The 15,632-nt window shown below is 45.8% G+C and overlaps 1 protein-coding gene across 1 annotated transcript; it reads left to right on the top strand.

The window, feature by feature from the left end:
- Nucleotides 1–12,158: 12,158 nt before the first annotated feature.
- Nucleotides 12,159–14,735, top strand: LOC100381772 (Pentatricopeptide repeat-containing protein chloroplastic). The gene has a single exon (NM_001174572.1). It carries the CDS (start codon nucleotides 12,233–12,235, stop codon nucleotides 14,573–14,575), a length of 2,343 nt encoding a protein of 780 aa, NP_001168043.1. The 5' UTR covers nucleotides 12,159–12,232; the 3' UTR covers nucleotides 14,576–14,735.
- Nucleotides 14,736–15,632: the final 897 nt, after the last annotated feature.

Raw genomic sequence — 15,632 nt, 5'->3', positions numbered from 1 at the left:
CTCTATGGACTTAAGGAAGCCCCAAGAGCATGGTATGAATGCCTTAGAGACTTTTTAATTGCTAATGCTTTCAAGGTTGGGAAAGCCGATCCAACTCTTTTCACTAAGACTTGCGATGGTGATCTTTTTGTGTGCCAAATTTATGTCGATGACATAATATTTGGTTCTACTAATCAAAAGTCTTGTGAAGAGTTTAGCAGGGTGATGACGCAAAAATTCGAGATGTCGATGATGGGCGAGTTAAACTACTTCCTTGGGTTCCAAGTAAAGCAACTCAAGGATGGCACCTTCATCTCCCAAACGAAGTACACGCAAGACTTGCTAAAGCGGTTTGGGATGAAGGATGCCAAGCCCGCAAAGAAGCTAATGGGAACCGACGGACACACTGACCTCAACAAAGGAGTTAAGTCCATTGATCAAAAAGCATACCGGTCAATGATATGATCTTTGCTTTATTTATGTGCTAGTAGACCGGATATTATGCTTAGCGTATGCATGTGTGCTAGATTTCAATCCGATCCAAGGGAGTGCCACTTGGTGGCCGTGAAGCGAATTCTTAGATATTTAGTCGCTACGCCTTACTTCGGGATCTGGTATCCAAAGGGGTCTAACTTTGACTTGATTGGATATTCAGATTCCGACTATGCTGGATGTAAGGTCGATAGGAAGAGTGCATCGGGGACGTGCCAATTCTTAGGAAGGTCCCTGGTGTCATGGAATTCTAAGAAACAAACTTCTGTTGCCCTATCCACCGCTGAGGCCGAGTACGTTGCCGCAGGACAGTGTTGCACGCAACTACTTTGGATGAGGCAAACCCTCAGGGACTTTGGCTACAATCTGAGCAAAGTCCCACTCCTATGTGATAATGAGAGTGCTATCCGCATGGCGGATAATCCTGTGGAACACAGCCGCACAAAGCACATAGACATCCGACATCACTTTTTGAGAGACCACCAGCAAAAGGGAGATATCGAAGTGTTTCATGTTAGCTCCGAGAACCAGCTATCCGATATCTTTACCAAGCCTTTAGATGAGCAGACCTTTTGCAAGTTGCGTAGTGAGCTAAATGTCTTAGATTCGCGGAACTTGGATTGATCTATAGCATACATGTGTTTATGCCTTTGATCATGTTCCTTATGCATTTTGTTGGTTATTTATGGTGCTCAAGTTGTACAAACACTCCCCGGACCTTACAAGTCCATTTGCAAGTGATGCACAAATTTAGGGGGAGATGTGCTACAACTTGACCCTTTGAGACTAACTGTGTGCTTGAGTTTGCTTAATTTAGTCTCAAAGGAGGATTGAAAGGGAAAAGGTGAACTTGGACCATGCAAGACTTCCACTACACTCCGATGAACGAGTAACTTCTTCCAAGTTCATCTTAGTACTCTTATTGCCTTTTACTCTTAGTTGAAGATTTTTGGTGAGGCAATGGGGTTAAAGGGCCAAGATTGATCCCGTTTTGGTGCTTGATGCCAAAGGGGGAGAAAATAAAGGCCAAAGCAATAAATGGATCAGCTACCACTTGAGAGTTTTTGAAAATAGTAGAATAGAGCTCTTGGTTTACTTTTGGTTTGTCAAAAGTCTTTTATTGTCAAAAGTTGGCTTCTTGTGGGGAGAAGTCTTGATTATTGGAAAAAGGGGGAGTTTTAGAAATCCTTGATCAATTTCTTTTGGAATACCTCTCTTTATGTCTCTACAAGTGAATTTGACTTAGAGATAGGAAATTGAGTTTGATTTGCAAACCAAGTGGTGGCAAAGAGTGATCCATATATGCCAAATATGAATCAAAACTATATTGAGTTTTCATTTGCATTGATATTGCACTTGTTCTAGTTACTTTATGTTGTGTTGGCATAAATCACCAAAAAGGGGGAGATTGAAAGGGAAATGTGCCCTTGGGCCATTTCTAAGTATTTTGGTGATTGAGTGCCAACGCAAGTGCTTTTGTGTTGATCTATGCAATGTGGTGGACAAAGTGCAAATCATGTCAAAAGGTATATTTCTAGACTTAGTACATTGTTTTAGAGACTAATGTGTTGTGTCTAAGTGCTGGAAACAGGAGAGATCGAATTGGAGGAGAGATGGCCTTGTTCTGCCAAAGCAAGCTCTGTCTGGGTGCACCGGACAGTGTCCGGTGCGCCAGGCTGGCTCAGGCGAACTTGCTGCTCTCGGGAAGAAATTAACGACGTTCAGCTATAATTCACTGGACTGTCCGGTGTGCACCGGACAGCGTCCGGTGAGCCAATGGTCGCCGGGCCAATGGTCAGCCGCTTAATCCGGGCGCGACGCGTGGCCGAGCCAACGGCTAGAAGGGGGCACCGGACTGTCCGGTGTGCACCGGACAGTGTCCGGTGCGCCAACGGCTCCAAGGCTGCCAACGGTCGGCTTCGCCAAATAAGGAAGGAAATCCGCACCGGACTGTCCGGTGCGCCAGGCGACAGAAGGCAAGAATTGCCTTCCCAGATTGTTCTCAACGGCTCCTAGCTGCCTTGGGGCTATAAAAGGGACCCCTAGGCGCATGAAGGAGAACACCAAGCATCCTTTGAGCATTCTTGATCACTCACACTTCATTCTTGCGCACTTGTTCAACATTCTAGTGATTTGAGCTCCGTTCTAGTGTGCTAGTCTTTTGAGCTTAAGTCTGGGTCTTGTGTGTGCGTATTTGCTGTGATCTTTGTGTCTTGTGTGAGTTGCTAATCCCTCCCTTACTCTGTGCTTCTTTGTGAACTTCAAGTGTAAGGGCGAGAGGCTCCAAGTTGTGGAGATTCCTCGCGAACGGGATTAAGAAAAGCAAAGCAAAACACCGTGGTATTCAAGTGGGTCTTTGGACCGCTTGAGAGGGGTTGATTGCAACCCTCGTCCGTTGGGACACCACAACGTGGAGTAGGCAAGCGTTGGTCTTGGCCAAACCACGGGATAACCATTGTGTCGTCTCTGTGATTGATATCTTTGTGGTTATTGTGTTTTGTTGAGACACCTCTCTAGCCACTTGACGATTATTGTGCTAACGCCTAACCAAGTTTTTGTGGCTTAAGTTTAAAGTTTTACAGGATCACCTATTCACCCCCCCCTCTAGGTGCTCTCACCAGGCTGGGCTCTGGCGAACTGGTCACTCTTGGGAATTCGTCGGCGGCGTACGGCTATAATTCACCGGACTGTCCGGTGAGCCAACAGCCGCCAGCGCAACGGTCGGCCGCCAAATCCGCGGGCGACGCGTGGCCCGCTCCAATGGTCGGCAGGGAGCACCAGACTGTCCTGTGTGCACCGGACAGTGTCCGGTGCGCCAACGGCTACAATTCTGCAACGGTCGGTTGTGCCATTTTAGGAAGGTGATCTGCACCGGACCATGAACAGTGCCTGTCCGGTGGTGCACCGGACTATCCGGTGCGCCACCCGACAGAAGGCAAGAATTGCCTTCCCAGATTGCCTCCAACGGCTCCTAGCTGCCTTGGGGCTATAAAAGGGACCCCTAGGCGCATGGAGGAAAACATCAAGCATTCTTTGATCATCTCTAAGCACCAAGACTCCATTATCGCGCATTTGATTCTTTGTGATAGTGACTTGAGCTCTATTTGAGTAGAGAACTCCTCGCATTGTGTTGTGAGCTCAAGTTGTGGCTTGTGTGTGTGATTGTGCTCGTGCTTTGAGTCTTGTGTGTGTTGCTCTCCCCTCCCTTACTTCTGTGCTTCTTTGTGATCATCAATTGTAAGGGCGAGAGGCTCCAAGTTGTGGAGATTCCTCGCAAACGGGAGATAGTAAAAGAAAGGAAAACACCATGGTATTCAAGTTGATCATTGGATCACTTGAAAGGGGTTGAGTGCGATCCTCGTCCATTGGGACGCCATAACGTGGAGTAGGCAAGTGTTATACTTGGCCGAACCACGGGATAAATCATCGTGTCTCTTGTGCTTGTTTTCTTCGTGACCATTGTGTTTCACAAGAGCTTGGTCCTTAGCCACTTGATTCTATTGAGCTAACACTTAACCAAGTTTTATTGGCTATTAGTTGTTGAATTTTACAGGACCACCTATTCACCCCCCCCCCTCTAGGTGCTCTCAATTCCAGAAACCCGAAGGTGGCAAGTTCGGAGTTGATCCACCCTGGTGCACCAGACAGTCCGGTGCGCCAGACCAGGGCTGCCTTCGGTTTCTTGCTCCTTTTCTTTTTGAACCCTTTCTTTTAACTTTGTATTGGTTTGTTGTGAACCTTTGGCACCTGTAGAAACATATATTCTAGAGCAAACTAGTTAGTCCAATTGTTTGTGTTGGGCAATTCAACCACCAAAATTATTTAGGAAAAGGTTTGACCCTATTTCCCTTTCAATTATCCGCCATGCGGATTGCACTCTCATTTTCACATAGGAGTGGGACTTTGCTCAGATTGTAGCCAAAGTCCTGGAGGGTTTGCCTCATCCAAAGTAGTTGCGCGCAACACTGTCCTACAGCAACATACTCAGCCTCAGCGGTGGATAGGGCAACAAATGTCTGTTTCTTAGAACTCCAGGACACCAGGGACCTTCCTAAAAATTGGCATGTCCCTGATGTGCTCTTCCTATCAACCTTGCACCCGGCATAATCAGAGTCTGAGTATCCAATCAAGTCAAAGGTAGACCCCTTTGGATACCAGATCCCGAAGCAAGGCGTAGAAACTAAATATCGAAGAATTTGCTTAACGGCCACAAGGTGACACTCCCTAGGGTCGGATTGATATCTAGCACACATGCATACACTAAGCATAATGTCCGGTCTACTAGCACATAAATAAAGTAATGAACCTATCATGGACCAGTATGCATTTTGATCAACGGACTTACCTCCTTTGTTGAGGTCGACATGCCTGTCGGTTCCCATCGGTGTCTTTGCGGGCTTGGCGTCCTTCATCCCAAACCTCTTGAGAAGATCTTGAGTGTACTTCGTTTGGGAGATGAAGGTACCGTCCTTGAGTTGCTTCACTTGGAACCCAAGGAAGTAGGTCAACTCGCCCATCATCGACATCTCGAACTTTTGAGTCATCACCCTGCTAAACTCCTCACAAGACTTTTGATTAGTAGACCCAAATATTATGTCGTCAACATAAATTTGGCACATGAAGAGATCTCCATCACAAGTTTTTGTAAAAAGAGTGGGATCAGCTTTCCCAACCTTAAAAGCGTTAGCAATTAAGAAATCTCTAAGGCATTCATACCATGCTCTTGGGGCTTGCTTAAGTCCATAGAGCGCCTTAGAGAGCTTATACACGTGGTCGGGATACCTGTCATCCTCAAAGCCAGGGGGTTGTTCCACGTACACCTCCTCCTTGATTGGTCCGTTGAGGAAAACGCTCTTCACATCCATTTAGAACAGCCTAAAAGAGTGGTGAGCGGCATAGGCTAATAATATTCGAATAGACTCTAGATTAGCCACAGGAGCAAAAGTCTCCTCGAAATCCAAACCTGCGACTTAGGCATACCCTTTTGCCACAAGTTGAGCCTTGTTTCGTGTCACCACTCCGTGCTCGTCTTGCTTGTTGCGGAACACCCACTTGGTTCCTACGACGTTTTGCTTTGGACGTGGCACCAGGCTCCAAACTTCATTTCTCTTAAAGTTGTTGAGCTCTTCCTGCACGGCCAACACCCAGTCCGGATCCTTCAAGGCCTCTTCTACCCTGAAAGGCTCAATAGAAGAGACAAACGAGTAATGCTCACAAAAATTAGCTAAGCGCGAGCGAGTAGTTACTCCCTTGCTGATGTCACCCAAAATCTGATCGACGGGGTGATTTCTTTGGATCGTAGCTCGGACTTGGGTTGGAGGAGCCCATGGTGCTTCTTCCTCCATCACTTGTTCTTCCTGTGCTCCCCCTTGATTCTGTCCCTCTTCTTGAGGTACCTGTTCACCGTCTTGAGTTGGAGGATGCACCATTGTGGAGGAAGATGGCTGATCTTGCTCTTATTGTTCCTGTGGTCGCACATCATCGATCGTCATCGTGCGCATTGCGGCCGTCAGAACATCATCTTCATCTATGTCATCAAGATCAACTTGCTCTCTTGGAGAGCCATTAGTCTCATCAAATACAACGTCGCTAGAGACTTCAACCAAACCCGATGATTTGTTGAAGACTCTATACGCCTTTGTATTTGAGTCATACCCTAGTAAAAACCCTTCTACTGCCTTGGGAGCAAATTTAGAATGTCTACCTTTCTTCACCAGAATGTAACACTTGCTCCCAAATACACGAAAGTAAGAGACATTGGGTTTGTTACCAGTAAGGAGTTCGTAGGAGGTCTTCTTGAGAAGGCAATGCAGGTAGAGCTGGTTTATGGCGTGACAGGCTGTGTTCACAGCTTCCGACCAAAACCGCTCGGGCGTCTTGAACTCTCCAAGCATCGTTCTTGCTATGTCGATTAACGTCCGGTTCTTCCTCTCTACTACACCATTTTGCTATGGTGTGTATGGAGCGAAGAACTCGTGCTTGACACCTTCCTCCTCAAGATACTCCTCAACTTGCAGATTCTTGAACTCAGACCCGTTGTCGCTCCTTATCTTTTTCACCTTTAGCTCAAATTTGTTTTGGTCCCTCCTTAGAAAGCGCTTTAGGGTCCCTTGGGTTTCTGATTTATCCTGCAAAAAGAACACCCAAGTGAAGCGGGAAAAATCATCAACAATTACAAGACCATACTTACTTCCCCCGATGCTAAGGTAGGCAACGGGTCCAAAGAGGTCCATGTGAAGAAGCTCTCGTGGTCTTGATGTTGTCATCACATTCTTGCTATGATGAGTGCTTCCCACCTGTTTCCCTGCCTGACATGCTGCACAAGGTGTGTCTTTCTCGAAACAAACATTGGTTAGTTCTAACACATGTTCTCCCTTTAGAAGTTTATGAATGTTCTTCATCCTAACATGTGCTGGACGACGATGCCACAACCAGCCCATACTAGTCTTAGCTATTAAGCATGCATCTAGATCAGCCTCCTCTTTCGAAAAATCAACTAAGTAGAGTTTGTCGTCTAATACACCCTTAAAAGCAAATGAACCATCACTCCTTCTAAAGACAGAAACATCAATGTTTGTAAAAAGAAAATTGTAACCTATGTGACACAATTGACTTACAGACAGAAGGTTGTACCCAAGCGACTCTACTAGAAATACATTCGATATGGAGTGCTCGCTTGTGATGGCTATCTTTCCCAAACCTTTGACCTTGCCTTGATTCCCATCTCCAAAGATAATCGTATCCTGGGAATCCTTGTTCTTGACGTAGGAGGTGAACATCTTCTTCTCTCCCGTCATATGGTTTGTGCATCCGCTGTCGATGATCCAACTTGAGCCCCCGGATGCATAAACCTGCAAGGCAATTTAATCTTGGGTTTTAGGTACCCAACTCTTGTTGGGTGCTACAAGGTTAGTTACAATAGTTTTTGGAACCCAAATACAAGTTTTGTCTCCCTTGCATTTTTACATGAAAGTACAAACGAAGTATTGCAAGCATGATAAATAGTTGAAGGTTCTTTGCACATTCTCCTAGATTCATGAGGCACAACATTATTTTTCCTAGGCCTGCTTCTACCATGAACAAAAGTAGAACTAGAGGCAAACATAGCATGTGAATTATGAGCAGCATGATCATAACTCCTATTGTAATGAGAACGACTAGCAACTTTCCTATCATAAATAAATGCATGGTTCCTTTGAGGACTACTAGCCATAGGGGCCTTCCCTTTCTCCTTGTTAAGAACGAGAGTCCTTTGGCTTGTTAAGTTCTTGGATTCCTTTCGAAAATCAAGTCCATCCTTAATTGAGGGATGGCTACCAACAGTGTAGGCATCCCTAGCAAATTTTAATTTATCAAAATCAATTTTGCAAGTCTTAAGTTGAGCATTAAGACTTGCCACCTCATCATTTAATTTAGCAATAGAATTAAGATGTTTATCATAGGCATCAACAACAAAGTCCTTACATCTATTACAAATAATGACATGCTCAACACATGATCTAGTTTCATTTGCTTCCTCTAGCTTAGCATTTAATTCATCATTTAAACTTTTTAAACTAGATATAGATTCATGGCAAGCGGATAACTCAGAAGATAACATTTCATTTCTCTTAGTTTCTAAAGCAAGAGATTTTTGCACACTAACAATTTTTCATGTTCCTCATACAAAATGTCCTCTTGCTTTTCCAGCAGTCTATCTTTTTCATTTAGAGCATCAATTAATTCATTAATTTTCTCTACTTTGGCTCTATCTAAACCTTTAAATAAACTAGAGTAATCTACTTCATCATCGGAGGATTCTTCATCACTAGATGAAGTGTACTTGGGTGTGTCCCGAACACGTACCTTTTTCTCCTTGGCCATAATACATGTATGGCGTTCGTTGAGGAAGAGTGAGGATTTGTTGAAGGCCGAGGCAGCGAGTCCTTCATCGTCGGAGTCGGAAGAGGAGCAGTCCGAGTCCCATTCCTTTCCAAGGTGCGCCTTGCCCTTTGCCTTCCTGTAGTTCTTCTTTTTCTCCTTCTTCCCGCTCTTTTCTTGTCCCTGATCACTATCATTATCGGGGCAATTTGCAATAAAGTGACCAGTCTTACTGCATTTGAAGTAGGAGCGCTTCCCCTTGTTTTGTTCTTGTTGGAGTACTCCTTGCGTCCTTTGAGTGCGGTCTTGAAGCGCTCGATGATAAGCGCCATCTCATCTTCATTGAGTTCGGCAGCCTCCACTTGAGCTACCTTGCTTGGTAGCGCCTCCTTGCTACTTGTTGCTTTGAGAGCAACGGGCTGCGGCTCATAGATGGGTAGTGGACCGTTCAAGGCGTCATCCACATATCGTGCCTCCTTTACCATCATGCGCCCGCTCACGAATTTTCCAAGTATCTCCTTGGGCGACATCTTGGTGTACCTGGGGTTTTCACGAATAAGATTGACAAGATGGGGGTCAATTATAGTAAATGACCTTAGCATGAGTCGGACGACATCATGATCCGTCCATCTTGTGCTTCCATAGCTTTGAATCTTGTTGACCAGGGTCTTGAGCCTGTTGTAGGTCTATGTTGGCTCCTCTCCCCTGATCATCGCGAACCTCCCCAGCTCGCCTTCCACTAGCTCCATCTTTGTGATCATAGTGGCGTCGTTTCCCTCATGAGATATCTTGAGGGTATCCCAGATTTGTTTGGCATTGTCCAAGCCACTCACTTTATTATACTCGTCCCTGCAAAGAGATGCTAACAACACAGTAGTAGCTTGTGCATTTTTATGAATTTGTTCATTTATAAACACAGGGTTATCAGTACTATCAAAATGCATCCCATTCTCTATGATTTCCCAAATACTAGGATGGAGTGAGAATAGATGACTACGCATTTTATGACTCCAAAATGAATAGTCTTCTCCATCAAAGTGTGGAGGTTTTCCAAGGGGAATTGATAGTAAATGCGCATTTGTATTGTATGGCATACGAGAATAGTCAAAAGAGTAGTTCTGATTAACCGTTTTCTTTTTCGACGAAGAGTCATCGTCATCTCTTGGTGAAGATGAAGAGGCATCACTGTCGTAGTAGATGATTTTCTTGATGCGCCTCTTCTTCTTCCTCTCCCTTTCCTTGTGACTTGAGCCTGAGTCCGTAGGCTTGTCGTCTCTTGGCTCGTTGAGGAGGGACTCCTCCTTGTCGTTAATCACCATCCCCTTACCCTTAGGATTCATCTCTTTGGGCGGTTAGTCCCTTAAGTGAAGAGTACGGCTCCAATACCAATTGAGAGCACCTAGAGGGGGGGGGGTGAATAGGTGATCCTGTAAAATCAAACACTAAATAGCCACAAAACTTAGTTATAGAAGTGTTAGTGCGACTAAGTAGTTTTGAGGCGAGTTCTTGTGAACGAAAAGAATCACAGAGAAAGCAGCACAAGAGACACGCGATTTTATCCCGTGGTTCGGCCAAGTAACACTTTCCTACTTTCACGTTGTGGCATCCCAATGGACGAGGGTTGCACTCAACCCATTTCAAGTGATCCGATGATCAACTTGAATACCATGCTCTTTTCCTTTAGTGTATTTTCCCGTTTGCGAGGAATCTCCACAACTTGGAGTCTCTCGCCCTTGCAATAGAGATCACAAAGAAGGCACAGAGTAAGGTTGGGAAGAGCAACACACACAAGACTCAAATCCGCAGCACAACCACGCACAAAAGTCACGACTTGAGCTCAAAACACAACACACGGAGTTCGCAACTCAAATGGAGCTCAAATCACTAACACAATGAAGCGAATGCGCGGGAGCGGAGTCTGGATGCTTTAGAATACTTAGAGAGTGCTTAGTGTTCTCCTCCATGTGCCTAGGGGTCTCTTTTATAGCTCCAAGGTAGCTAGGAGCCATTGGAGACCAACTTGGAAGGCCAATCTTGCCTTCTGTCGAGTCACGAGTGGTGCACTGGACAGTCCGGTGCGCAACCGGACAGGTACTGTAGCCTGCCCGGTGCTTGATTTCCTTCCAAATCGGGCACAGTCGACCGTTGCACCTCCGGGCCCGTTAGCGCACCGGACACTGTCCAGTGCACACCGGACAGTCCGGGACACCCCCCAGGACCCCCCTTCAAAGGGGGAGACACCTGCAGGGCTTCTGACCGGTAGCTTGTCTTGTACTGTCCGGCTTACCCGGGTGGTATGAAAAACCCAGTAAAAAGCATAAGAATTCCATACCACCCGGGAGGTGAGATAGAGTGAGTAGAAGCCCTCGTCCGGAGGGGGGTTATAATCCTATGTGCTACAGAAAGGGATGTATTACCTTTGCATAACAGCAAAGGAATACCTATCTATATGAGCTATATGTGTTATAGTTGAATTCCTCCCTTTGGTCGGATACTATTATCTACTTATTTAGGGTGGCCTCCCAACTGACCATTGGCGCGACCACGTGTCGCGCGAAGATTGCGCGGCCGACCATTGGCGCTAGCGACCGTTGGCTCACCGGACAGTCCGGTGAATTATAGCCACGTCGCCCTGAACCTTTTCCCGAGAGCGACGAGTTCGCCGCGGATGACTCACCGGACAGTCCGGTGCACCACCGGACAATCCAGTGAATTATAGCCGTACACCACCGTCGATTCCCGAGAGCAGCACTTTCACTGGAGACCAGCCTGGCGCACCGGACACAGTCCGATGCACCACCGGACAGTCCGGTATGCCAGACCGAGCTGAAGTTTGGCTGCACAGAGCCAAGTCTTTTCGGTTTCTTTTCTCCTTCTTTTGTCACTGTCTCTGGCACTTAGACAAACACATTAGCATTTAAAAACAATGTACTAAGTCTAGAAACATACCTTGTACCTTGTTTTGCACTTCTCACTTTATTTGGCAAATAAGAACTTAATCAAACGTGTTGGACATTTAATCACCAAAACATTATAGAAATGGCCCAAGGGTACATTTCCCTTTCAACAGTCCGGTGCGCCACCGGACATGTCCTGTTCACTGTCCGATGCGCTGCCACGTCACCTAACTGTTAGGGTTCGGAGCTTGGTCGACCGTTGGCGCTTTGTCTTCTTGCAGCACCGGATAGTCCGGTGCAACACCGGACAGTCCGGTGCCCCTCTAACTTCCTGCTCTGACTTCTGCGTTGCACTGTTCACCTTTGCAGAGTCGACCGTTGCGTGCAGATAGTCGTTGCCCGCTGACTCACCGGACAGTCCGGTGAATTATAGCGGAGCACGCCTTCGTTTTCCCGAGAGTGAGTGGTTCAGGCTTGTACGGTCCTGGTGCACCGGACACTGTCCGGTGCGCCAGTCCACAGCACATTCAAGTTTTTTTTTTGCTCCTTTCGAATTGGGTCCATAACTTGAATATTTATTAGTTTGTGTTGAACATTATGCACCTATAATACATGAATTCTAGAGCAAACTAGTTAGTACATATGTTTGTGTTGGACATTTAACTACCAAAATTAATTGTAGGAAAAAGTTAACCATATTTCCCTTTCAACAACGAGTTGTCTTCCACGCCTAGGTGCGGATTTTTCTATCCCCTGTGTAGTATTGGACTCAAATCTACTTCAACACCAGATTTGTCAAATATAAATTTGGACCATACAGGAACATGCTCCTGTCGTGAACTTGATTACACGTGAGGCTTTTACACCCGTTCTAAACGAGGCTTTAATGGGCAATGACGAGATTCCAAATTTCTCACAAAATCTCCGCCCCGGCCCGACCCGACCCCGGCCGCCTCTATGCGTCCTCCGCCGCCGCTTCGCGCGCCCACCTCCCGCTCGACGTAATGCGGCACCGCCCCGCCGCGGGCTGCATCGTGCACCTTCCCGCGGCTCTCGCAGGCTTCGTCCGTGCGCGCGCCGCTGGGACTGCATCCGCGTCGTGTCGGTTCTCTTACGGCAAAGCGCTGGCCGCCTGTGCCACCGCCTCCGCGCCGTTCGCCTTCGCGGAGCAGCTCTACTGCGCAGCCTGGAAGGATGGACTCTCGCGGGACGCGTACATCTGCAGCACCATGGTGGACCTGCTCGCCAAGCACGGCCGCCTGGGCGACGCGCTGCGGGCGTTTGAGGACGGGGAATATCGCGGAAGCGTGGTCTGCTGGAATACGGCTATCTCCGGGGCGGTGCGCAACGGTGAACACGCTCTCGGAGTCGAGATGTTCCTCGACATGGTGAGGGGTTCTACCTGCGAGCCCAATTCGTTCACGTATTCTGGGGTGCTCAGCGCGTGCGCGGCTGGTGAAGAGTTGGGGGTTGGAAGGGCGGTGCATGGGATGGTGCTCCGGCGTGATTCCGAATACGATGTCTTCGTTGGAACATCCATCGTTAACATGTATGTGAAATGTGGTCAGATGGGCGCTGCCATGAATGAGTTCTGGAGGATGCCAATCCGGAATGTGGTTTCTTGGACAACTGCGATTGCTGGTTTTGTGCAACAGGAGGACCCAGTAAATGCAATGCTGCTGCTTACAGAAATGTTGCGGAGTGGTGTGGCAATTAACAAGTACACGGCTACGAGCATATTGCTCGCCTGCTCTCAAACGTCCATGATACGGGAGGCTAATCAGGTGCACGGCATGATTATAAAGAGCGAGCTGTACTTGGATCATGTTGTCAAGGAGGCTTTGATTTCCACATATGCAAATGCTGGGGCTGTTCAGCTCTGTGAGAAGGTGTTTCAAGAAGTAGATACAGTTAGCAATAGAAGCATCTGGTCGGCTTTCATATCTGGGGTTAGTAGGCATAGCGTACAAAGATCAATTCAGCTGTTAAGGAGGATGTTATTTCAGTGCCTAAGACCGAATGACAAATGCTATGCTTCTGTTTTCAGTTCTGTTGACTCATCTGAGCTTGGCAGACAGCTGCATCCATTGGTCATAAAAGATGGGTTTATTCATGTTGTTCTTGTGGCAAGTGCACTCTCCACCATGTACTCCAGATGTAATGATTTGAAGGATAGCTACAAGGTTTTTGAAGAGATGCAGGAACAGGATGAAGTGTCATGGACATCAATGATTGCTGGTTTTGCAACACATGGCCATTCAGTTGAGGCATTCCAGGTGTTAAGGAATATGATTGCTGAAGGTTTTACACCAAATGATGTGTCGTTAAGCGCCATTCTTTCAGCCTGCAATATACCGGAGTGTTTGCTTAAAGGGAAGGAAGTTCATGGACATGTCCTTCGTGCCTACGGAAGAACCACATCCATTAACCATTGCCTTGTTTCCATGTATTCCAAATGTAAAGATTTACAAACAGCTCGAAAACTTTTTGATGCAACTCCATGCAAAGACCAGATCATGTTATCTTCAATGATATCTGGATATGCTACAAATGGTTATAGTGAGGAGGCACTCTCATTGTTTCAGCTTATGTTGGCAGCTGGTTTTCATATAGATAGGTTTTTATGCTCATCAATTATTAGCATATGTGCTAACATGGCAAGACCATTCTGTGGTAAATTGTTACATGGGTATGCATCCAAAGTAGGCATACTGTCTGATCTATCTGTGAGCAGTTCACTTGTGAAGTTATATTCCAAAAGTGGCAACCTGGATGATTCTCGTAAAGTTTTTGATGAACTAGATGTTCCGGATTTAGTTACATGGACAGCGATAATTGATGGATATGCTCAACATGGAAGCAGTCAGGATGCTTTGGCGTTGTTCGATTTGATGATTAGATGTGGGGTAAAACCAGACACTGTCATACTTGTGAGTGTTTTGTCTGCTTGTGGCCGAAATGGTTTAGTTGAAGAAGGCTTCAAACATTTTAATTCAATGAGAACCGTGTATGGGGTTGAGCCAGTGTTGCACCACTACTGCTGTATGGTTGATTTACTTGGTAGATCTGGGAGGCTTGTAGAGGCAAAAAGTTTTATTGAGAGTATGCCTGTGAAACCTAATTCAATGGTGTGGAGCACACTGCTTGCTGCTTGCAGAGTTCATGATGATGTTGTACTTGGACGTTTTGTAGAAAATAAGATCCATGAAGAAAATTGTGATTCGGGGTGTTTTGCTACTATGTCAAACATTCGAGCAAATTCTGGAGACTGGGAAGGTGTAATGGAAATAAGAAAATCAGTCAAGGATGTGGAGAAAGAACCTGGATGGAGTTTTCTGGAAGAATAAATATGCTTCAATAGATATGTAAAAAGAGGGTGAATACTATACATAACTTCGAAACATGTGCGATGCGTTGGCATAAATTGGCTATAGAAACTCACTGAAACATAGTGCAGCATATGTAACTGTGTACTGAAAAAACTTCATATCTCTGAAAGTTTTTTTGAAAAACTTGTGTGATCTGTTTTCTAGTTAGTGAATGTATTACAGATGTGTTTGGCTGAGGGACCAACTCATGTAGGATTGTTTGGTTGATCACTTTGTTATGGCCTTGTGGGACCATTCCATGAATTTTAAGTATATTTCCTGACTTTCTACATATTTTGTTGTAACAAGTAATGATTTTTATCTCTGCAATCTTTTGTTAGAAGTGTTTGGGCATATTACTGGACTCGACTAATCTGACCACAAGTTCAGTCATCCCCATTCAGTGTACGGAGCATGATCTGAGAATCATTGTAGAACGTTGGACTGTGCAATTAAGGATTTCCCTTGCACATATCTTGGTCCTCCACTTACAATCAGAAAACCTTTGATTGGTAAAGTGGCAGATTGTTTTCCTGGTTGGAAAGCCTCCCTTATGACAAAAGCCTACCTTATGACAAGAGTCTAAAAAGTCCTATATATCAATATGACTTTCATTTTATTGGTTTACAAGAAACCATGATTGAAGATTGTAATGAGAAACTGTTGAAAAAGTTTAATACTCGGCCGGTAGGGGAAAGACCTAGTCACTAGAATTATCTTTGGCTATGGAACCCATCCAAAGGCAAACCTGGGGGAATTGTGGTGGGTGTTAAGTTGGAATATAGCCATTAGAGACACACCGAACATGTCCGGTGTGGGGATATGGGCACCAGTGGTGCACCAAACATGTTCGATGCTCTCGCAGTCAACCAACAAGAGACTGACAAATGAATTTCTTAAGGGTCTATAAATAGACCTTATGGCCTGCTTCGGCCATACCGTTGGCACCCCATACTCTTGTATATACCTTTTGACTCTTGTGGACTGAGAAACACACTCCACTCACTTGTATCATTTTTTCTCTTGACTCTTGTGG

This window comes from Zea mays, chromosome 7 (genome assembly GCF_902167145.1).
Source record: "Zea mays cultivar B73 chromosome 7, Zm-B73-REFERENCE-NAM-5.0, whole genome shotgun sequence".
In the NCBI taxonomy this organism is placed as follows: domain Eukaryota; kingdom Viridiplantae; phylum Streptophyta; class Magnoliopsida; order Poales; family Poaceae; genus Zea; species Zea mays.
This window is presented reverse-complemented; position numbering and strand designations above follow the sequence as displayed.